At 46.9% G+C, this 22,588-nt stretch overlaps 1 protein-coding gene across 2 annotated transcripts; it reads left to right on the top strand.

The window, feature by feature from the left end:
- Window positions 1-3,636: 3,636 nt before the first annotated feature.
- ETS2 (ETS proto-oncogene 2, transcription factor) lies at window positions 3,637-22,321 on the top strand. Of its 2 annotated transcripts, XM_087418076.1 has the most exons (10): window positions 3,637-3,930; window positions 7,846-7,917; window positions 10,568-10,679; window positions 12,106-12,225; window positions 12,569-12,769; window positions 14,320-14,403; window positions 15,734-15,958; window positions 16,999-17,262; window positions 19,003-19,121; window positions 20,062-22,321. In XM_087418076.1, exons 2-10 carry the CDS (start codon window positions 7,846-7,848, stop codon window positions 20,275-20,277), a joined length of 1,413 nt encoding a protein of 470 aa, XP_087274202.1. In that variant the 5' UTR covers window positions 3,637-3,930; the 3' UTR covers window positions 20,278-22,321. The 2 variants fall into 2 exon arrangements, with proteins under 2 accessions (XP_087274202.1, XP_087274201.1); XM_087418075.1 differs by lacking the exon at window positions 16,999-17,262 and having other exon boundaries at window positions 3,792-3,930.
- The last annotated feature ends 267 nt before the right edge of the window (window positions 22,322-22,588 follow it).

Below are 22,588 nucleotides of genomic sequence, written 5' to 3'. Positions count from 1 at the left end.
ATAGGATACATGTTGTACGAATATTTGGAGCTGGGGAAATGGGGGTTATAAAGTTTGACTTTATCTGTTTCTTGACCCCAACATGTATCAATGGAATAATTGCTACTTGCCAGACACCACCCAGCGACTGCAGGGTGAATGGTCAGCAAAGGAAACACAGGTGCAGAATATGCATGAATTAAACTATTTCTATCTCTAAGTATATTTTCTTCTCCCCCGGCCCCCACCTCCAGGATTTCCAAAGTCTCACATTTGTGTGTGATTTTTACAGTACCATGTACTACATTCTTACTTCTTCAAGGGCAAGGACTAAGCCTTACTCATCTTGGTCTTCTCAACAGCTGACACTGTGTTTGCTGAATAAATGATATACCTCAGACCAAATGACCTCTGTTTAGTTTGCAACTGGAGACCACCTCAAACTGTGTGTTAACTATTGATTTGGATTTCAAGGTAAATACAGAGGTATTTCTAAGGAAATGTTTTTGCTGTTTTGTTTTTTACAGGATGACTTGATAAGCTAATCATTCTTAATTACGTCTGGATTCTAAAAAACTCTTTATCTACATTTTACTCTCTGGACATTTAGTACTTATAATGCATACGTTCTACTGTAATGTCCTCTTTCCTCCTCCCTTCTATGAGCTTCTCTCTTTCTTAAGGGAAAAGAGATTGCTCTTAAACTCAGCTTGACATGGTGCATCTGAGCATTTCACCCTGCATGCCTTCTGACTTCTAATTTCCTTCTAATACCTTCGACTTTTGATCTTGAAGCACAAGGGCGGTACTTTTATTAGGTTTAATTTACTGTAAAGCTCGGTGTTCCTTGTGAATCAAGCCATAATAGTCAATGAATAATCGCAGGCTTCAGCCAGGCCAGGTTTTAGTTCTGCTGAATAACTAGGAAACCGACTAATAACAGGAAGGCTTAAAAATGTTAGAAACCCCAACATCGCCCCAAAACTAAGATAAGCCATTTTATCACGAGCATGGGACCACCCAAGCGTAGAGGGGCATCAGCCACCACGTAGGTCCCCAGGCCCGGGGGCTGCTTGGATGAGCCCAGGCCTCCTCAGAAGGGGAGGCAGGGAGTGACAGGGGCTTGCGTGGGGGACAAGAGCCCAGGCTGCTGTGTGACCCTGGCTTCCTCTGCCTGGCCCCCTGCATCTTTCAGCTCTGCCATTTGTGCTTCTGGCCAGACCATTCTCAACAGGCTTTCACACATTTCCATCTGAGAGAGTAGGGATGATTTTTTTTTTCATGCATATAATATTTTTTTCAAATGGTTTTTCATAAAATGATCCCAGAGGGAAGATTGCAATAAAACCTTGATCGCTCTATCATTGTGAGCCTCTCTTCCATGGCTCAATATTCTGATAAATCCTTTACATTTTCGGTTCCATGTCAATGGTCATCACAGCCTTATGACCTAGGTTCCGTAACCACCTTTTCTTCTACAGAGAGAACTGGCCCCAGGTTTAACGAGTTCGAGCAGAAGAAAAATTGACTGTCAGGAAGGGGTTGTCTCCAAACCCCTGTGCTCTCTTCTTTTGACCTCTTTCTGCTTGGACATGTTGGAAACGGCCCAGCATGAGCAAAGCACCCCTCCCAACCCCCAGCCTGCACCAGCCCCTCAAGTAGGAATGATGCCATCCCAAAGAGTCAGTGGACCTCAATGACTCAGGGAGCCCCTGAGCATCCCGCAGCGAACACCCATGGGCACGGGAGCAGGTGCTATGGACAAGACCATCCCACTTGAGCGACTGAGTTTGACCTAATGCAGGACGGCAGCAAGCGTCTCAGACACTATGAAGGGCTGTGTGAGAAGCCTGGGGGAAAAGACCTTCTATTAGCTGAAACTGCAGCCCAGATGAGTTAGTATTTTCTGCTACAGTTAAAAAAAAAGTACTCTTCACGATTCCATGGTAACTTAGTATGGATCTGTATTTCATTTGTGAAACTCCTTCTTGACCTATCTATGATTTTTGATCCGGGCCTGAACAGACACGGAGAAGCCATCAGAATCAATTCCACCTCCAAGAAATATTAACCCCCTGCAAGCGCTCCCGGTTGTTTCAGCTGCATAGACCCAGCCTCTGACTCATACAACAGTGACACTGGAGACCCTCAGGCACCTAGAAACATTAACGTGCAATATTATCTCAATTATCGGGATCACGCCGGATTTCGGGTTGCCATGGAAACCAGGAACCTTGGTAACAAGGAAGTGAGGCAGTTCCTCTCCTTCACGGCTCCGCAGTCCCTGAGCTGCGCCAACTTTCAGTCCCACCGCCATGCCTAAGCTGAGCTATTTGATTTTATGCCCACTTTCAGGAATCTAATAAATTTTCCTCTCAAATATTGAGAATCTGACCTGAATCTGAACAGGAAATGCACACATTTCTAGCCATGCCTTCAAGCATTTTCTGCTAAAAATGGAAACCGGCACTGTGGGTGGCAGTTTCCCATGGTTGGGAGCCTGATAAAATCGAGTTTCAACCCTGGATTTCCCATTTATATGTTTTATGACCCAGCAAGTTATTTACCCTGAGGTTCAATTCCCTCATATTTATTTTTTTTAATTAATTTGTTTTTTTATTATTTTGTGTGTGTGTGTGTGTGTGTTAGGAAGATCAGCCCTGAGCTAACATCCATGCTAATCCTCCTCTTTTTGCTGAGGAAGACCAGCTCTGAGCTAACATCTATTGCCAATCCTCCTCCTTTTTTTTTCCCCAAAGCCCCAGTAGATAGTTGTATGTCATAGTTGCACATCCTTCTAGTTGCTGTATGGGGGATGCGGCCTCAGCGTGGCCGGAGAAGCGGTGCGTCGGTGCGTGCCCGGATCAGAACCCGGGCCGCCAGTAGCGGAGCGCGCGCGCTTAACCGCTAAGCCACGGGGTCGGCAGAACTCCCTCATATTTAAAGTGAGAACAATAACGCCTGGGAGAATTATCATCAAGATTAGCCCAGAGAAGCCCACTCCAGGCTGGTTTCTATTAAGGCACCGCTCAACTCTAGGGGGCGCCACGCACCCGGAGGCTGTAGGAATGCGGCCTCCCGGAGCAGGGTGGACCCCTCGCCCAAGCAAAGGTGGGCAAAGGGCCCGGTTCGTACATTTATCATCTTATTTAGAGTCTTTTCCTGATAGAGTGATCAGAAATCATAAGCCCAGGAGGCGGCCCAAGAATGGGGCCAGAATGAGCCCCTTATTTCCCAAGCCCTGCGGCCACTCGGTGCCACCAGCACCACCACACCGTTCCTGCCGAATCTGAGAGGCACGTTTGGTGTTAAAGCCTCAGGACAAGGGGAGGAAACCGCATGCTCCAAGAAGAGACTCTCCGCCGACCTCCCGGGACCCACGATCGCACAGGGCGCCAGGCCTCCGAGTCCCCAGGGGCACCGCGTTCCTGGAACAGCAGGCCAGGGACAGAGCCGTGTGACAGCGGGCGCGGAGCTAGGTCCCGGCCGGAAGCAGCCGGCTCCGCCCCCCCGCTCCCCTCCCCTCCCCTCCTCCACCCCTCCTCTCTTCCCTCCCTCCCTCCCTCCTACACCTCTCCTCTCTCCCTCCCCTCCTCCTCCTCTCGCTCCCTCCCTCCTCCTCTTTCCTCCCCTCCCCGCTCTCTTTCCCCTGCCCCTCAGCTCCTCCTCCCTCCCCTCTGTCGTCTCGCCTCCCTCCTCCCCCCGCTCCTGAAGAGCCCGCCGCGAAGGGGACAGGCCGGTTACTTCCTCCAGCGACGGCGCGGAGCGCAGTGTAGCCGCAGCCCCGAGCGCCCGGAGCCGCCCGCCCGCCGCCCCCGGCCCGCGTCCCGGCCTCCCGGAGCGCCCCTGCCCGCGCGCCCTCGGCCCCGCCGCGCTCGCCCTCGCCTTCGCCCGGCGCGCCCCGTGGAGCCCGGACCGGGAGCAGCCGCCGGCCCTGCCCGAAGCGGCGCGGTAAGAGCGGGATCCGGGGCGGGCGGGCCGGCCGAGGTGCCAGCGGGCCAGGCGCGGGCGAGGGGGTCCGCGGGGACCCAGAACCCGGGCGGGGGAAGTGGGTAGCGCCGAGGTCCGGATCCCCGGACGCAGCTGGGGGCAAGGCGGAGTGGAGGCTACTCCTAGGATTCGGGAGTCGCGCGTCCGGGTTCCGTTCCGCCCCAGGTGGCCCGGGGCAGGGCGCGGGGTGGGCCCGGCCGTGACGCGCGGAGCCGGCCCGGACCCCCGCGAACTTGGGCCGCGGCCCCGGAGTCGCCGAGCCGGCTGGGGCGGGCGGGGCGCGCTTGCTCGTTTCACTTGCTTTTGTTTTTAAAAGGAAACGCGGGCCTGGTGGGGGGCTCCTGCCAGTGGGTGCCCCGCGGACCTGATTTCGCACGGGGGCTGGGGGACGCAGGAGAGGGTGTCTGAGGGTCCCCGGCGCGCCCGGGTTTGCTGGTGACTTACTGGAGCGCCCGGCGCCTAAAACACCTGAGAGGCTGCGGCTCGCCAAAAACGCGCTGAGCGCGGGGCCTCCGCTCACCTGCTCGGCCATGTCCTGGGCCCGGCCGGGCGGCGGGCGAGGGAGGCGGCCTGAGGGTGAGCTGGGACTTCTGGATCGGGGCCCCTCGGTCCTGCGAGGCGAGCATGAGGAGCCTGTCGGAAATGGAGATGTGAATGCGCAGGGCTGCCTTTATTTTCCCGTTTTTAAAGCATTTTGAACGAAGGCATAACAGGGAGCGTTTGTGCGTGTGTAGGGTTTTATTTTATGTTTTTAAGCACGAGACTTTTTTATATTGGCCTGTATTCAATTTCAGGGTAGCCTAAAATAGTAGTTGACGTACTGCTTATTTAGAAAGTAAAGAAGTGAGCAGTCCCCGTTGGAGATAGGGGTAATTTATTTTAATTCACTGGTAAGAGATTATGTTTATTCCAGACAATGGAAGCGCCTGTTCACTCTCTACCTGGCCGCACCACCACCAGTCAGGGAGATAAATCTCCAAGTGAAGGTTTATTAAAATTATGAGTAATATCACAGTAGAGTAAATGTTAGCCCCGTGCGTCCTGCAGGGAAATATTGAAACACTCATTTATGGACTTAGTCATTCCTCTCTCTAAATTGATAACTTTCAAAGGAAAAAGCAAAGCAACCCTCAAAAATGCATTTCAGGTTTGTTTTTGTTTTCCAAATTTACCTAAATACAAACATAATCTCACATAAGCGATCACTTGTTCTAATAAGGATACAGTTGTCTGGCAAGTTCTTCTTGTTTTAAAATTTAACAATTCTCAGCCCTTATATTTCTGCCATTTTTTCTTTTTTTGTTCCAAAGCAACACCAAAAGGATCCAAATCTGAAATTGATTCATGTGAGAAACTTGGCCTGTCTGCCACCTTAACGAGCCGTGATGAGTGAAATACGTGAACTTAAATTTGGTTAGTGGCGTCTGCCTGAAACCATTGGTAGAACACTTTGATTCTACATGTTTTTTACGAAACAAATTAAAAGTTGGACAACAGAAGAATTCTATTCTGTAGCTAGTAATTACAGCTCTCTATGTGGGAGGGGTAGACTGCCTTTTCTCCTGGTATTTGTCCACAAAAACCTGACAAAGCTTTTCCACCTCCTTCAGCATCCAATCTCTGCCCATCTCTGTGAGGCTGGAAAGCATAGAATAAAGTCAGCAAGCCAGCTGCAAACAGGATGGAGAGAAAGTGCTGTCCTACTGCGCTTTGGATGGGTGATTGGCAACAGTAAAGATGTTTTTTCATTTTGGTCTTCTGTTGGAGGCTTCTGTATTTAATCGACAGGTAATAGGACCTAGTTCATCCAGACAAATGACATGAAGCTCTAAATTAAGGAGCATTTCACATGGTGAAGAGGAGTGAGGCGGGGCCTGCTCTAATCATATCTATATGCTATCTCTGCTCTGTAGTGATGTGGGGGAAGGGCCCATTCCTTACCTTTCAGGTTGTCCTGGCATGTGGAGGAGCTCAGGATTAGGGCCATACTCCACAGGGATTTGGTCTCACTCTGCCCCGAGGAGCCCCCGCAGTAGCTGTGTGATCCTGGGCAAGTTACCAGAGGTCTCTGGGCCTCCGTTACCTCACTGTAAGATGGTATAACATCCACCTGTCAGGGTTGTCAAGGAGGTGGGAATGGGTGACCCCCCAGCTTGGGTTTAGCTCTTAGGGAGCAGGATTCTGTCAGGGCAGCCAACAGTAGTAGTGCAGAGTGATTCTTGAGTGCGTGTAGATGGCTTGATCACCAAGTGGAGGTTCTGAGCAAATGTGGCCTCTTGTGATCCAGGACAACCCCTCTCCTGCCCTCCCCGAATAGGGCTGTTATTTATTGCCAGTGTCTCCTGGCCACCATGATGGTTACCCACAGTGAGGGTTTTAAGAGCCCTCTCCAATGCCTCTGGACTCCCCCTGCGGCAGAAACTCTCCTCCCACGCTGCCTCTCTAGCCAAGGTGTGTGTGTGTGCGCGCGCGTGTTCTTGGGAGTTCTGGTTTAGCCATACTGTTGATGATAGCGAAAAAACAAGAAAGCACAAACTCAGCCTGGTTACGGGAAAATATGCTGTTTGCCACCTCCAGTAAGTTCCATCAATTGCACAATATTTTAATTACTCAAAGTTCTTAGTTGTAAGAGGTGGGAGCACCCAGTGGAGACCACGGGGGTGGGCAATTATGGGTTACCCCGTAAGGCTTCCTTATAGGCCTTCAGTTCCGTGGCCGGGAAGCCCCCTTTCTCACTTATTAATATATAACCTACCCAGCCAAACAATTACATTTTAGGGCCCCAAATAAGTTTCCAGTCTATTACAGCACTGTCCAATTGCAAGCCACATACGTAACTGAATTTTCTAGTAGCCACGTTGAATATAGTGAAGTAGGTGAAATTAATTTCAATATATTTCAGTTCACCTAGTATATTCAAAATATTATATAAACATGCAGTAAATATGAGGTTGTTACTGAGGTATTTTACTTTTTTCTATGAAGTCTTTGAAATCATATGTGTATTTTACATTCAGAGCACATCTCAGTGCCCCAGCCATGCTCCAGATGCCCAGCAGCCACCCTGGTCAGCACAGGTCTGCTTACAAACCCAGAGTATCAAAGCAAGTAAGACAGATCCGTGATGGGAATTGCTTCCTCTTGAAGAAGTGCACAGCTGAGCAACACGCAAAGCAGATGTATTTTGAGCTCATGTACTCAATGCAGGAGGATCTGGGACGATGCAAGAGGGTTTGGTCTGAGGCACTGGTTCCCCTTGTATCTCCTTCCTGGGCGTGTGCATCCTCACAGCTTGGAGAGGAGAGGGGGCCTCCGTGCCTCCTTCCAGTGTGCTTTCCTGGATCTGGTCCCCGGGAGCTGCCAGGGGCCGGTCACTCCGCAGCCCCCATTAGGTTCCCAGATTGAGCTGACTGCTCCCATGCAAACAGGAGGTGGCCCAAGGCCTGCCCCGCACCCACCCCCAGGCCCACCTCTGAGCCCACCGTGGAAATAGCAATGAAAAGCAGCTCCTCCCACTCCTGTCATGGAAAGACACAGGCTCTCTTGCTTGGCTCACCCTGCCAGGCTCCCTTGGGAGGCTCTGAGCAGCCAGCTGGAAAGGGACATTATCTCCGTGCCTCATATCTAAATGGAATTCAGTGGAGAATCAGCATTATTCTTTAACTACTTAAATAGCATACCCTTTGTGAGAAGGGCCTTTTAAATAAGAAGGCCTTGCAGTCGGTTTTGTGTGACCTGTTATGCTGGAGAACTTGACAGACTCGGCCGGAATCAAGTGTTGATGCAGCCAATGAAGACGTCTTCAAAATGTACTTGATTTCTGGCCTCTCTGACTCTTTCTTTATTTATTTTCCTTTTGCTTCTTTTTTTTTAAAGATGAATGATTTTGGAATCAAGAACATGGACCAGGTGGCCCCCGTGTCTAACAGTTACAGAGGGACACTCAAGGTAAGTGAATAAATCTTAATTAAAAATTTTTTTTAAAATTGGAAAACTCAGTCTCTAGGAGAGAAAACATATGCTGGGTCCCGGAAGACTGGTTCTAGCCTTAGCTTTTTAATTTATGGGCTGTGTGGCTCTGGACTGTTGGCTTAATCTCTCTGGGCCTCAATTTTCTAGTCTGTAAGATGGGTATCCTGGTGTTTGTTCTACTTGTCCTCCAAGATGTAAAACAATTTAATTTGTAGATGGTGAGGCCTTTGTAGTTAATTTCTGAGGCTCCTACCAGTGAAAAATCCTGTGATTCTCAATAGATCAGAGCTGGAGACGCTGCCTTTCTATCCACCCAGGAGTTTCCTTGGATGTTGGGAAGGCTGTTTAAGAACTAAAGGGAAAGAACTTACAAGGCAGGCAGACCCAATGGCTGCTGCTGCTCCCATCAGAAGGGGCAATGCCCACTGGGTTGTAGGCAGCCTGTTTATGTAAACCAAAAAACAGATGAAAGAGGAAAGAGCCTTTTCTGCTGCATAGTAAACAAATTTCGTGTCGCTTCTGTCTTAATTCCTTTTGGGAACATTCTTTAGCAGCACAAACTGATAATTTCCCATTTGCCTTCTCCAGATGTGTGAGCAAGATCTGATTGTTTTTTAGTGTGGTGTGGTAGACGTGTCTCAGAAGCAGTGATTTTAGATCAGCCTCCTCCGAGCTTACTGTTTTGTGTCATAATGTATCTCTGGCAAGTTACATTTTCCTTTGTCTGTCATTATGGGGTTGTTTGTCTGATAGAGACGAAAGAGCCAAAAATTGGCACAGGCCTTTCTTGAGTCTTGTGAAGGTCATTAGGCTTCAGGCTATGAGTTTTCTTGCTCAATTTGGTCAGACATTTTCAGCGTGGCAGACGCTGTACAAGAAATTATGGTATTAAGTTTGAAACCAACTTTAGAAAGAAAAATTCTGTAAATTAAAAGAACTTGATGACGCCTGTGTGACTTCTGGATTTGGAGAAGAAACAGTTGTTGCTGAAATTGGTGTGTTGAAATACGCAGCAAGAATTTGTATTGTCTTTTGGCTTCCTGGTTTTATAAAAAGAACTTAGAACAGTCAGGAAAGGAAATGCATTTCTTTGTCACCTGGACAACACTAGTGGGAATTTTAAAAATTGATTGGATATTTCACCCAAATTAGCCCTGCTGTTATAGTAGATTATAAATCTGAGGAGTATTTCGTACTTGATTGGTTTTCCCCTCATGGGCCTTGGGACATCAGTTGGACATCATTGCCCTGGGTTGTAGGGGGCTGGCCTCCGGCATCATTGGGACATCATTGTCTTGAGTGTTTTGGGCTGAGCTCCAACTTCTCTCTGGCCTCTTATGTAATGCGTCATTCATTGTTCTGCATTTCTAAAAGGAAAGCACACAAACCAATTTTATTTGTAAATGTGTTACACATTTTTTTTTATTGATGACTCAACAGATGGGTCATTGTGTTACACATAACATGGGATTTCCAGCTTATGTTGGAAAAATATAAGCTTTCTTCACTTTTTTCCCTCAGCAAGTTAGGCAATGATGAATCAAGACTTTATCTGTTACTTATAAAGTAAGTCTTACTTTAAAGGCTCTTTCATTCATAAATGTTAGATGAGATTATCAGAAATCGGCACAGGGTGAGGTCTGTATTTCTGTGTCTCTCTCCTCTTTTTTCCTCTCAGCTGTACAGAGTTTAATTTTAAACCTATTTCCTTTGGAAAACTTGCCTCTCAGTAGATGCCTAGGGGGAGAGGTTCTTTTTAATACACTTTACTTTTATAAAATTAAACTTTAAGGAATTTTCTCATAAGTATTACTATTTTGTGAACCATTGGAATTAATGAGGAAAAAAATCTGGTTTCAATAAAGTGTTTCATGCTAAACGTTTAAAAGTAAATGCTTCCCCAGATAAAGTAATTTATTTCATTGTTTGACTTTTGATTTTAGTTCGGTCATTTGCCTTTTTTTTTATAATTTTATTTATTTATTTATTCCCGCTAAGCCCCAGTAGATAGTTGTATGTCATAGCTGCACATCCTTCTAGTTGCTGTATGTGGGATGCGGCCTCAGCATGGCCAGAGAAGCGGTGCGTCGGTGCGCGCCCGGGACCCGAACCTGGGCCGCCAGCAGCGGAACGCGCACACTTAACTGCTAAGCCACGGGGCTGGCCCCAAGTCATTTGCCTTTCGTTTTAACTGCAGTGAGCTAAAACTGTCTTGCCAAGGGTCATTGTTCTTTCGTACACGACCTGACTCAACTTCTCTCTGATGTAGCAGAAGGGCCAGGGGTTTGGACCAGGTGGTCTCTGAGGTCCCTCCCAGCACTGTTCTTCTAATATTCTATTATTTTTAGGTTTGTTTATTTAATTTATTAATTTAAATTGATTAGGCCATTGAAAATGACTTCGGAGTGGTTCTGACTGTGTGAGGTTGATTAAATGATCCTTTTGGTCCCTTGGACCATCTTAGAAGTCTGTTCAGAGTACTGACTGGTCACTTCCACGTGTGGCTTTATAATTGCCGGTTTAATCTGGGTATATTGGTAAGGTTACCCGTGGGCCACTTTTAAAATAGGTAATTGAATAAATTTTAAGTATTATATCTCGGTTTTCTCTTCCATCTGTTTTGCAGCGCCAGCCAGCCTTTGACACCTTTGATGGGTCCCTGTTTGCTGTTTTCCCCTCACTGAGCGAAGAGCAAACACTCCAAGAAGTGCCAACAGGCTTGGATTCCATTTCTCATGGTAATTTGTTACTCAGACTCGACAAATTGTGCACGATTTCCCTAAGTAGTCCAGTTCATATAAAGAGATGACGATTCATCAGCTACAAATGTTGGTATCTTGAATCTTTGGGTGTGAAAAGTCAGATGGAGGCTCTGCACCTGGGAGAAGAGAGTTTTCCTTCATTATGAGCGTGATGATTCTGGTGCTTCCCCTGCCAGACGCACCCCAGTGAGAGCAAACGCCTGCTGTTAACAGATTGCAGGGGCTCCTCTGAGATTTCCATTAGGGTGTTTTCAACACTGCAGCAAACCCTGGCTTCGTCTCCCAGATCCACTCTGCCAAGCAGACCAGTGGTCATTAAAAGGCACCCCAACTTTTCATTCTGGGTTCACATTATTAGTTAGATCATCCCCCTCCTGGAGTTTTAGGGCAACAAATTATTCTTGGTTAATCTTTAGCCATCTGTATTTACTTCTGTAGTTCTTAATGTCATTGTTTATTCTTTTTAAAGGAATAGCACGTCAGCTAATGCCTCTGCAATTACTGTGATAGTTGTAGTTGGCAATATTCCAGAGGTTACTTTGTCATATGAAGTTCATGCTAGAAAATACAGCCCAGAAAATTAATTAAAATACATATGCTTACGTAAGCTTACCATCATGTGACAGTCATTTATCATTCTTGAGATTGCTAAGGGAATCCAGAGAAGATTTTTTTTCAATAAAAATTGAAGGTGTGGGCCAGCCAGCTGGCGTAGTGGTGAAGTTTGCATGCTCTGCTTCGGCGGCCCGGGGTTCACAGGTTCGGATCCCAGACACAGACCTACACACCACTCGTCAAGCCATGCCATGGTGGCGTCCCATATACAAAGTGGAGGAAGATGGGCACGGATGTTAGCTCAGGGCTAATCTTCCTCAAACAAAACGAGGAGGATTGGCAACAGATGTTACTCAGGGCCAATCTTCCTCACACACACACAAAAAAAATTGAAAGTGTGCTGACTTTACAGGTGCTAAGTGCTATGTGCTCATATTATACTTGAAGTCTCCTTGCTTGCTGCTTAGTTTAATGGAAGTAACTTCCAAATCATGCGTTTGCAATCCCTTAAGCCTTCTGACCAAAAACTGTGCAATTTCTTTCACTGTCTAAAAATTTTAAAATCGACTTAGAAGTTTTACCTAGACATAACTGCTTTATGAAGTTTTGTGAAATAAAATTAGAGCTTTATTTTAGATGTTTTTTTATGAGTGTAGTTATGAGATGGATAATATTTTCTCCATGGCATTCAAAAAATTTATTTGGCTCCTATGTGTACTCTTTTACGGAATTATGTCAAGGTTTGAGATCAAAATTGTTCTTTCCTAGAAACTAAGATTTCTCCCCTACATTCTCCATCTGATGTAGCCGGCTTGACTTCCTGATGTCCCCGTGGGTTTCTTTCTAGACTCGACCAACTGTGAATTGCCCCTGTTAACTCCGTGCAGCAAGGCTGTGATGAGCCAAGCCTTGAAAGCGACCTTCAGCGGCTTCAAGAAGGAGCAGCGGCGCCTCGGCATCCCGAAGAGTAAGTGCTGCTTTTCTGAGCCTGTGTTGTACCAGATGCATGAATTTGAACACGAATTTGGCTGCAATTGCTCGAGATGACTTAGTTTTTAAGCTTTTGTTTAGGGCGTCTTGCAAAGAGTGGCAGCGATGTCGTTAAGCTGAGCCAGTTTTTATTTCACCCCAGTCAACTGAACACTTAATCCAGCACTGTTGTTCGTGGCTTAGACTTTTCCTGGGTGTCTTGCTCATTTCATTGGTCCTTGGTGGCACACCTGGACTTTGTGGGTACATCGGGAGTGATTCTGGTCTCACTTCCATTTTTTTCTCCTTGTGTGTTCTGTCCTTTCTTCCCTCCCCAATAGACCCCTGGCTGTGGACTGAGCAACAGGTGTGCCAGTGGCTTCTCTGGGCTACCAGCGAGTTCAGTCTGGTGAACGTAAATCTGCAGAGGTTCGGCATGAATGGCCAGGTGCTCTGCAACCTGGGCAAGGAGCGCTTTCTGGAGCTGGCACCTGACTTCGTGGGAGACATTCTCTGGGAGCATCTGGAGCAGATGATCAAAGGTACCAGCTGATGGTCAGGGAGAGCCGTGGCAGGGGAGAGTGGTGGGGTGGGGGTGAGGATCAGTGGTCTCCAACTAAGGGGTCAGCATTTCAAGTGAGTGGGGGAAATTACCTGAAAACGCCACTGGAGTGAGTCAGATGTAGGGCAGTGATTATAGACTTTGAGTTCACTGAAGTACGTGTGTGTGTGTGTGTGTGTGTGTGTGTGTGATCAAGTGTAGCCACAAGGCAGTAGCCTTAGTCACTAACTCGTTCGCTGTCCCCAGACGGCATTCGTCAGAGGAGTACATGTTGGCTCAGATATGGAGGCCAAGGATTCCCATGTTTTGTGGCTCACCTTACAGAACCAAAAGAAAGAAGTCAGCCTCAAGGAAAGGGAGCCTTTCTTCAGATACACTCTGTGAACTTTACAGCAGATTTTCCTAAGTCCAAATGGAATCCAGCAAAGAGAAATTTTTCTGATTTTATGTTTTTAAACAAGTGCAGAAGTAATTGGTAGATACATTTACTTACTGACATATTATACAAAACGTAGCCATTGAGCAAAAGAACTCTCATCAAATAGAGAGAGAGTCTTGATTTAGACCTTAAAAGAGCATTGAGATCAATGTTAAAAATACATTGAGTTAAAAAAGAAAAAAATTATAGTGAGGGATCATTTAAGTTAAAAATATAAGAAAATTAGCCCCTTTGGAGAGTTCAGGGAAATATTCCTCGTTTAATTGATTTTAAACACTGATTCCAACTCTGTTACAGACTCGGAATCTTGAAAAGACCTTAGGATTTATCTGCCAGCTCTTTTTAGTTATGGCTTCTGAGGGCCAGGGAAACTTATTTTTAAAGACCGTCAGATTTTCCCTGAGCCTGGACAAGTCTGAGCTGACGAGTTTCTGGTGAATCTGTTTATTGGGAAGTTGGGACTGTCTTGCCATGACTCGGGGTGTGAGACTGGGTGGGTCTGGATTTGGGGGGGTGTGTGTGGTTAAGTGTTTGTAGGAAGTAGGCATACACAGAGAACGCTAACCTTTTCCCTTTCAAAATTCCTGGGCACACGTGTACCCCGTTACAGACTCCCACACCATTGTAGCCATCTCTTTTCGTAGCACACGCCACACCCTGGAGAAATTTGCAGGATTTGAAGCAATGAACCATAAGCCTCACCAGGGCAGGAACTGTGTCTGTTTTACTAATCTGCTGTATTCCCAGCCCGTGGTACAGTTGTTACTTCATAAATATTTAACTATTTGTTGACTACATGGATGAATTAAATACACCGTCTAGATCTTTCAAATTATGCAATAGAAAATTTAACTTCGCCAATGACAGCATTCATTTTGGACAACTTATTCTAGTTATTAGAAAAATGTGTTTCTCTCTCTAGTTTTGGAAAAAGCAGAATGACTTGGAACACCACAGGATTAAATGTGAAGCACTAAATGCATTTAGTTATTCTAAAATAACCATATAACTGTCATTCAGAGAGTAACTTTTTTTCTTGGGTCGTTTTAACCTCAATTTGCAATCTTATGTTTCCTGTGTCTATTTTTCAGAAAACCAGGAAAAGACAGAAGATCAATATGAAGAAAATTCCCACCTCAACTCAGTTCCTCAGTGGATTAATAGCAATTCATTAGGTCAGTCCAGTGGATTCTGTCCTGTAAGAGCTTGGTGTTAAGTCTTCCTGCTAGATTTACGGAACGTTTGAAGGCACAGTCTAGACCTGTGCTGTCCCATGTGGTGGCCACATGTGGCTCTTGAGCCACGAGCACTTGACATGTGGCTGGTCCACGTTGAGAGGTGTGTTACTATAATGCCCACCAGATCTGAAAGTCTTAATGTGAAATAAAGAATATAAAATATCTCCTTAATAATTTCTAAAATATTGATTATACATTGAAATGATAATTGATATATTAGGTCAAGTAAAATATTAAAATTAATTTCACCTGTTTCTTTTTACTTTTTTATTGTGGCTACTAGAAAATTTAACATTGCGTAAGTGGCTCACGTTATCTGCATTGGCCAGCGCAGGTCTAGGCTGTTCGTAGAGCGAGGGCCAGAAAGAAGCAAGCTGATGGCTGTGGTCAGATCTAGTATAACAGATAAGAGGTGGCAGGCACAAGAAGTGTGTAGAAAGCAATACTAATTTGCTCTGAGCTTTGGAGTTGAAAAAGGTGTCATGGAATTTGGGTCCTTCCCTCTGGTCATTGACACTGGTGAGCGTAGGTTGCAGCGGGTCCCCCCACCCAGCATGGGGAGGGGTGACAGGAGATGCTCCTTATGAGTCGCATACTGGGTGACAACTCCCTTAGTCTGAGCCTTAGTTCCCCCGGAAACTGAAAGATCCAGTGTCCCCTGTCATTCTGAGTGTCACATGTAAGAACTTGATAAACCAGAGCTATAAGAATATTAGCATTGAGGCGTTGCATCCTGGGTCCAGAGCAGCAGGCATTTTGGAAAAGGGCTTGTTGGCTGGGTATATGAATGGTTGAGAAGAAGACGACTTCGGGCCAGCCCTGTGGTGTAGCAGTAAAGGGCGCACGCTCCGCTACTGGCGGCCCGGGTTCGGATCCCGGGCACGCACCAACGCAGCGCTTCTCCGGCCATGCTGAGGCCGCGTCCCACGTACAGCAACTAGAAGGATGTACAGCTTTGACATATAACTATCTACTGGGGCTTTGGGGAGAAAAAAAGGAGGAGGATTGACAATAAATGTTAGCTCAGAGCCGGTCTTCCTCAGCAAAAAGAGGAGGATTGGCATGGATATTAGCTCAGGGCTGATATTCCTCTCACAAAAAAAAAAAAAAATGAAGACGACGACTTAGTGGAAAACCTGCCCACCGAGGGTTTGCAGAGGGCTAGAGCGTGCAGAACTAGTTCTGTTCAATCTGGTTTGAGCACAGAGGGTCTCTGGTTATCACATGACTGTTGCTGACAGCTCTGCCGTCCGATCGTTCCGTCCAGGTTTTGGTGTGGAGCAGGCGCCGTATGGCGTGCAGACGCAGAGTTACCCCAAAGGCGGTCTCCTGGACAACATGTGTCCGTCGTCTTCAGCGCCTGGTGTGCTCGGTTCTGAGCAGGACTTTCAGATGTTCCCCAAGTCTTGGCTCAATGCCATCAGCGTCAATTACTGCTCCGTCACTCAGGACTTCCCAGGCAGCAGCCTGAATCTGCTCACTGGCGGGTCTGGTAAGATGGAAGCTTCCAAGCACTCCTTTTAACAAGGCTAGTGGTTTGATTTCCGGAGCCACAGTCAGACAGTGAGAGCTTCTTTATCCATGTGTCTTCTGTTCAGCCATTGGACTCCTCCATGTTTTAAGTGACTTAAGTCACCATCACAGACGATTGGTTTGCTCAGCGAGCATACTCCTAATGTCTGGGCATTGAGGGTACTGAGTAAACAAGACACAGTCCCTACTCCTGGGGCTAGATTCCCCACCCAATGGGATATTTGGGAAGACAACGTAGGAATGTGACATGTCTTTTTTTGGAGATGTATAAGTGCAGTGCACAAATCTCAGGTTGTACAACTGGTTGAATCTTTACGTATATACACCTGTGTAACTGCCACTGAGATGGAGACAGAGAAGTTCCCAGCACCTCGGGAAACTTCCCTCATACTACTTCCCAGTAGTGGCATCCCCTACCCCAAGAGGAAGCCATTGTCCTGACTTCAATCATAGATTAGTTTTTCCTGTTCTTGAACTTCATATGAATGGCATCATCGGGAAACTTCCCTCATACTACTTCCCAGTAGTGGCATCCCCTACCCCAAGAGGAAGCCATTGTCCTGACTTCAATCATAGATTAGTTTTTCCTGTTCTTGAACTTCATATGAATGGCATCATACCGTATGTTTTCTTTTGTGTTTGTCTTTTGCTCATTGTGTCTGAAATCCATCCATGTTGTTGGGTGTGGCAGCCATTGGTTCTTTTTCATTGCTGTGTAGTATTCCATTCTGTGAAGCTACCCTTGATTTATCCCTCCTACTGTTGATGGAAATATACTGGTTGTATGGTATACTTATCATAAGGAATAAGCACTTCAGTTGAGGAGCATTATGAAAAGTTGGAGTGATTCTGCACCAGCAGGGTATCTGGTTGAATGGGGGTGGTTGGCAATGATGTGGCTGTTGAGCCCAAGACAACCTGCAGTTATTTATTAGCTGTGGCGCTGGACATTTCGTTGTCCTGGAGGAGTCAAAGTTTGTGCCTGGTTGTCCTTGCCAGGGAAGCCCAGAGACCACGAGTCCTCCGAGAATGGGGCTGACAGCTTTGAGAGCTCGGACTCTCTGCTCCAGTCCTGGAACAGCCAGTCATCACTGCTGGATGTCCAGCGAGTGCCTTCCTTCGACAGCTTCGAAGACGACTGCAGCCAGTCCCTTTGCCTCAGTAAGCCGGCCAGGTCTTTCAAGGATTACATCCAAGAGAGGAGTGACCCGGTGGAGCAAGGCAAACCAGTTATACCTGCAGCCGTGCTGGCTGGCTTCACTGGTGAGCGTGCAACCCCGGTCTCCCCGTCACCTCCCCTGTGCCCTGCCTCGCCGTGTTGATCAAGGGTGTTTCTAGTTGAAGTGCATTGCACTTATACCCCACATTTTATGCGTGGGGTGTAATCTTGAATCCAGGCGAGCTGTGTCCCTGAATCCTAAAAGGCCAGCCTCCTGGGAATTTTCATGTACCCAGAGCTCAGAGGCGTGGATAAACATCGCCCACTGCCCGATTCCTCACCTGGGACGTGCTTGGCCATTCTGGAGAAGAGGAGGAGCAGGGGACAGGCCTGTGGAGGCCTTACCTCTGACTCACCCACTCCCGGAATTTCAGAGAATGTAAACTGGCTCGGGAGGGGCGGCAGAGCCAGCCTCAGATAGCACAGATAGCCTGTGTGCCTTCTCTCGCTTCTAAAACCCATCTTCTTTTTAAGGTTTGGGTGAGAGCTATTCCAGGCAAAGGACAAATATTAAAGCTGGTTTTAGAACTGGATATTTCCAGTGCTTTAGCAAAAATACCGAGATTTTTTTTTCATTGCTTCTTATGTCCTTAAATGTGCTTTTTTTCCATAGTTTGAGCATATAGAGCCACTGGGGTTGAAAACATACCTACTTAAAAAAATCTGATATGTTAAAGTAAGAGTACGTAGGCATCCGTTTTTTTCTGTCATGTAAGACAAAGAGCCACAGAAATGTGCTGAGATACACAGAGCATGTGAAAGCCGTTGTTGTTTTCATACACAGCAGTCAGGGCCTGATAAGAAAATAAACAGCCGTGGTGCTGGTGGTTTTCATTTCAATATCAGTTACTGTTTGTTGACCGTCAGCTCTGTGGTTAACCTGGCATGTGGTCAGTTGGTAGCCCTAGGACAGCCTAGCACAGGTGGTGGAATTAACCCATTTTACAGGTGGGGAAATTGGCTCAGAGGAAGACAGCTCTGTGTGGTCATATGGGTGACCCAGATCTGCCTGGTTCCAGAACTGCTGTCTTTTGTGCTTTGTATAGCAAAGCCGTATCGTTGACAGCCGTGCGTCTTGGGGCACAGCTCTGATGGGCGTGTGATCTGGGGCAGGGCACCTGGCTTCTGAGCCACATTTTATTTCTCGTCGTTAAAACAGCACCACACAAGGCGGCCGTTCTAAATATTAATCGAGAAAAAGGATATGAAAAGCACTTTGCAAAGCATAAACCTCTCCAAACGGAGGCTATGAGGCCGTGTATACGACCCCAGTTGCCCAAATGGCTGTTGAGTAAACCGGGTCCTGGATTAAGCAATTTACCCACCGTCATTGGGCAGGAAAGCTACCCCGTGGGAGTCCATGAATGACACACCTCCTTCTGTGGTGAAATGCCCCTTTGACCGCCCCCACCCCGGCCCACTGGGTGTTTCTAGAAATAAACCTTGAAAGTTATTACATAAGGAGCAATTAAACAGGATGAGGAATTTTAATGCCAAGAGTTGGTGGCCCTGAATTTTTTTCCGGAAAGACCAAACCCAGCAGTCAAGGGCCCAGTGACCTCTTTTCCAGGAGCAGGAGGCGTGGAGGAGACCTCATGTTCAGTGGCTAGCCTTATCCCATTAAAGCATTTAGTACTGTCACCTGTACCTGGGATTGCCCCTTCACGTTGGCACCCAGTCCAGGGTTGGGTCTCGCATTCCTCAATCCGTTTGTCTCAGCAGGATAACTAAAGCCTTTCCGTGTTTTAAATCTGTAAAAACGTATATCCCGTCCCTCTCCCCAGGCAGTGGACCTATCCAGCTTTGGCAGTTTCTCCTGGAATTGCTCTCTGACAAATCCTGCCAGTCGTTCATCAGCTGGACCGGGGACGGATGGGAGTTCAAGCTCGCTGACCCCGATGAGGTACGGCCAGAGCCGGGGTCAGTCTCTGGGCTCTAGAGCCTGGTTCCATCACTTGGGGTTCACAGATTCAGTTCTCTGGGCGCAAGAAAGGCTTCACCAGTACAGATGAGAACACATCTACAAGAGGCCTTCCTGACTGTTGGGACACTTGAGGTGCAGACCTTACTTCTCTGAGACACATTTAGTGTCCCCTAGGGGTGCACACAGGCATTGGGGAGGCTTCACCGTCTTGCTCCATCACCGAATAAAAAGGCGCAAGAGGTAAACTGAGGCTGTCCCCTGACCATCTGAAAATGCCTTAGGAAATGTGCCTTTTTCCACTGGGGAGTGGAGCCTCTAGTAGCCCCCCGCCGGCCCGCAGGCTGGGCTTCCATGTTTCCCAGCTGAGCTTGGCAGAGCTGCACCAGCCCCGTGGGGAGGGGGAGGGCAGATCTGACACCTGCCCTCCAGGACGGCATTAGGGAAGCCCTTGATCTCTGGCACCAGTAGAGTGCAGTCCGTCACCTCCCCAATTCCCTTGGGAAGCAGCAGCACTGAGGAATGGGTAACATCATGTGGCTCAGCATCCCACTCAGTGGGATTAATAACCACTCGGTGGTCGGAATAAGCACGCAGGAGGTGGGAGGACACAGCGTTTCCCTTGTCTCAGGACCCCCCTGATTCTGAACCCTCGGCTCCTGGGAGTTTGTGCTGAGCGAGAGGCTCCAAGAGCCCCGTCCCAGACAGAGCTGTGGGTGGGGGCACCTTGCTGTCCCATCTGCGCCTCAGAGGAACTGCCGAGGGAACAGCCCTGGCATATGGACTTACACAGATTGCACCTCTGCGGTCATTGTCAGGTTCTCCGGGTGCTCGTGCATCAGAGTCATAGTTGGGGGGAAGTCATTCTTTTTTCTTAATTGCAAAATTGAATTTTACCCTTTTCCATGCGTGTCCATCGCAGGTGGCCCGCCGGTGGGGAAAGAGGAAAAACAAGCCCAAGATGAACTACGAGAAGCTGAGCCGGGGTTTGCGCTATTACTATGACAAGAACATTATCCACAAGACATCGGGGAAGCGCTATGTGTACCGCTTCGTGTGCGACCTCCAGAACTTGCTGGGGTACACGCCCGAGGAGCTGCACGCCATCCTGGGCGTCCAGCCGGACACGGAGGACTGAGGCCACGGGGGGCTGTGAGTGGGGCCGTCCTGACCGGCTGCTCCCAGGACCCTGAGAGGCGGGATTGACCACGTCCAGGAAAGTCCCCAAGAAGCAGTGGCCTTATTTCATCCGAAACTGCGATTCTTCACCCAAAGCAGCACGGTCGCTTGCGTCTCGAGCCTGCTGGCGGGAAAACGCTATTGATGATGCTATTTCATTAAAATGGCCCAGAAGGAAGCGCCTGGAGGCCGTCCTGGCTCCAGCAGGCTGTGTGACAGGATGGTCCAGGCTGTTGGATATTCTCCAGGGAGTGAGCATGTCGCGGACACGCACGTGTTTTATTTTCTTTTGCCTTTTGCAACCAGGAATCGCAAACGCAAAAGCGGTCTCTTTGTTTCAGAAGGGTAGGAGGGGGCAAGGAAACAATCATGCCGTTTCAGAAGTTAGTTTGTATATATGATTGTAATCTTATAACTGTTATCAAAATCCTCTAACAGTCCTATTTAACAGAAATTGTATATTGTAATTTAAATAATTATATAACTGTATGTGAAATAAGAATGCAGACAGCCAATGTTTATTCCATTTTTCCAGGAGCACAGACAGCATTTTGCAAACATTTAATCTGCCAAGGGCAGGCTAAGAGAAGTTGTAAAATGTGTGTTATTTCCATTTAATATGCCGACAGGAATAAGGTCGAAGAGGGTTAATCCCTGTTTTTGTTGTTTTGTTTTGTTTTGCCTGGGTTATTATCTGGCAAGGACTTTGTACATTTGGGTATTTTTATAAGAAACTTAATGTTATTATCTGGGGGCACAATGGCCTCTCTGTTTTCTCCTTTGATTGTAATGTAAAAGCTATAAAGCAGTATTTTTCTTGACAAATGGCATATGTTTTCCATTTCTATGCATGCCTTAAAATCAGTTTATACACAAAACTTATTTTATTTTTTAGTTCAATTCCGTTTCCCCAACAACTCACCTCCCCGACCAGCATTTCCTCCACCTGCCCCCACCCCCTGCCCTGAATTATTCTGTATGATGAAAATAAGAGTACTATTTTTGGAAATATGTGATTCCTTTTCAGAGATCAGGAGGGATTCACATAGCAGCTATTTTTACTGCGAAAGTAATTCACTGGAAAAAAATGTAATTTGTAAGAAAGCTTTATTTTTATCTCAGCTCCATGTAAAGTTAAACATATTGTACAGAGCTGAAGATTTGGGGGGAGGAGGAATCTTTATGAAACCTTGTGGACATGAGTGAAGTGTGATTCATCTCATCCTTGTTCACCTCTCAAGTCTTGGGCTGTCTGGGTACCATGCTGCTCTTTTCTCATCAGCATCCACAGCAAAAGAGTTTTTGGTTTTTGGTTTTTTTATTGGATGCAGATGGTCCAAAAGCATAGGGAGTAAACAGGATGAGAAAGAATGCGTTGGAATAGTTCATCTGAAGAAAACGTTTTGACCACGATGGAGACTTTTGCAGTTGTTTCGAAGGAGCATGGTGGAAGTGTGTATTCCTGGCCTTTGTACATGATCAAGTCAAGTTGGTGTCAAAATCGGACATGCTTCATTAGCAGTGTAAGAGGACACTCAGACCAGTGGCTGACATCTGTACAGAAGAACTGTCTGTAGAGTGAGATGATGGGATCGGGTGGTAGGGCAAGCTGGGAAGAGCACAGCCAAACTGAGACGATTCTGACTCAATACCCACACGAGACAGTTTTCAGTATCTCTGAGCACAGGATGTTTTTCTCACGCAGGCCCTGTTTATCTCTTGGACATCTGTTTATGACATCAACGGACATGTGACCGGGAACATCTTGTTGCAGAAAGAAATCTCAGCCATCGGCTCATTTTATATGGGGTTGAGCCACGTGAAATTGCCAATATTTGACTTTTTATCTACGAAGTTCGCAGTTTCACGTGGTTCAACCTAATAGTTAAGGAATCTAAAGTCCATTATAAACCTCTGGCATGGTAATCAACAGAACTTAAGTATAAAAATTTTGTAATTGGGCCTTTTCTTTCTCAAATAATAAAGTATTTTGTTTATATAAACTCCTCCTTGTAAGAGTTCTCTTTCTTCCCCCCTCCCACAGCGTGGAGGAAGTGGGGTGAGGATGTTGAGCTCAGATCCGTTGTTTGCCCAGTAGCTTTCGGTCATTGAGAGTCATCTCCGTTTAACTGATTTTTTGTGAAAGTCACCCAATAAATCATGACCAAGCTGGAATCACCCATGAATCCTTCCTAAAGGAATTCCTAAACAGTGTTCCTTAAAGCAAAAAATTCTTTTAAGAAAGAAGATTAGAAGAGAAAGAGTCAGGG

This window comes from Ceratotherium simum, chromosome 27, assembly GCF_057802395.1.
Source record: "Ceratotherium simum simum isolate JZ-2026a chromosome 27, ASM5780239v1, whole genome shotgun sequence".
NCBI classification, from domain to species: Eukaryota; Metazoa; Chordata; class Mammalia; order Perissodactyla; family Rhinocerotidae; genus Ceratotherium; species Ceratotherium simum.
Note: the sequence above shows the minus strand (reverse complement) of the source record. Positions and strands in the feature narration are given on the sequence as shown.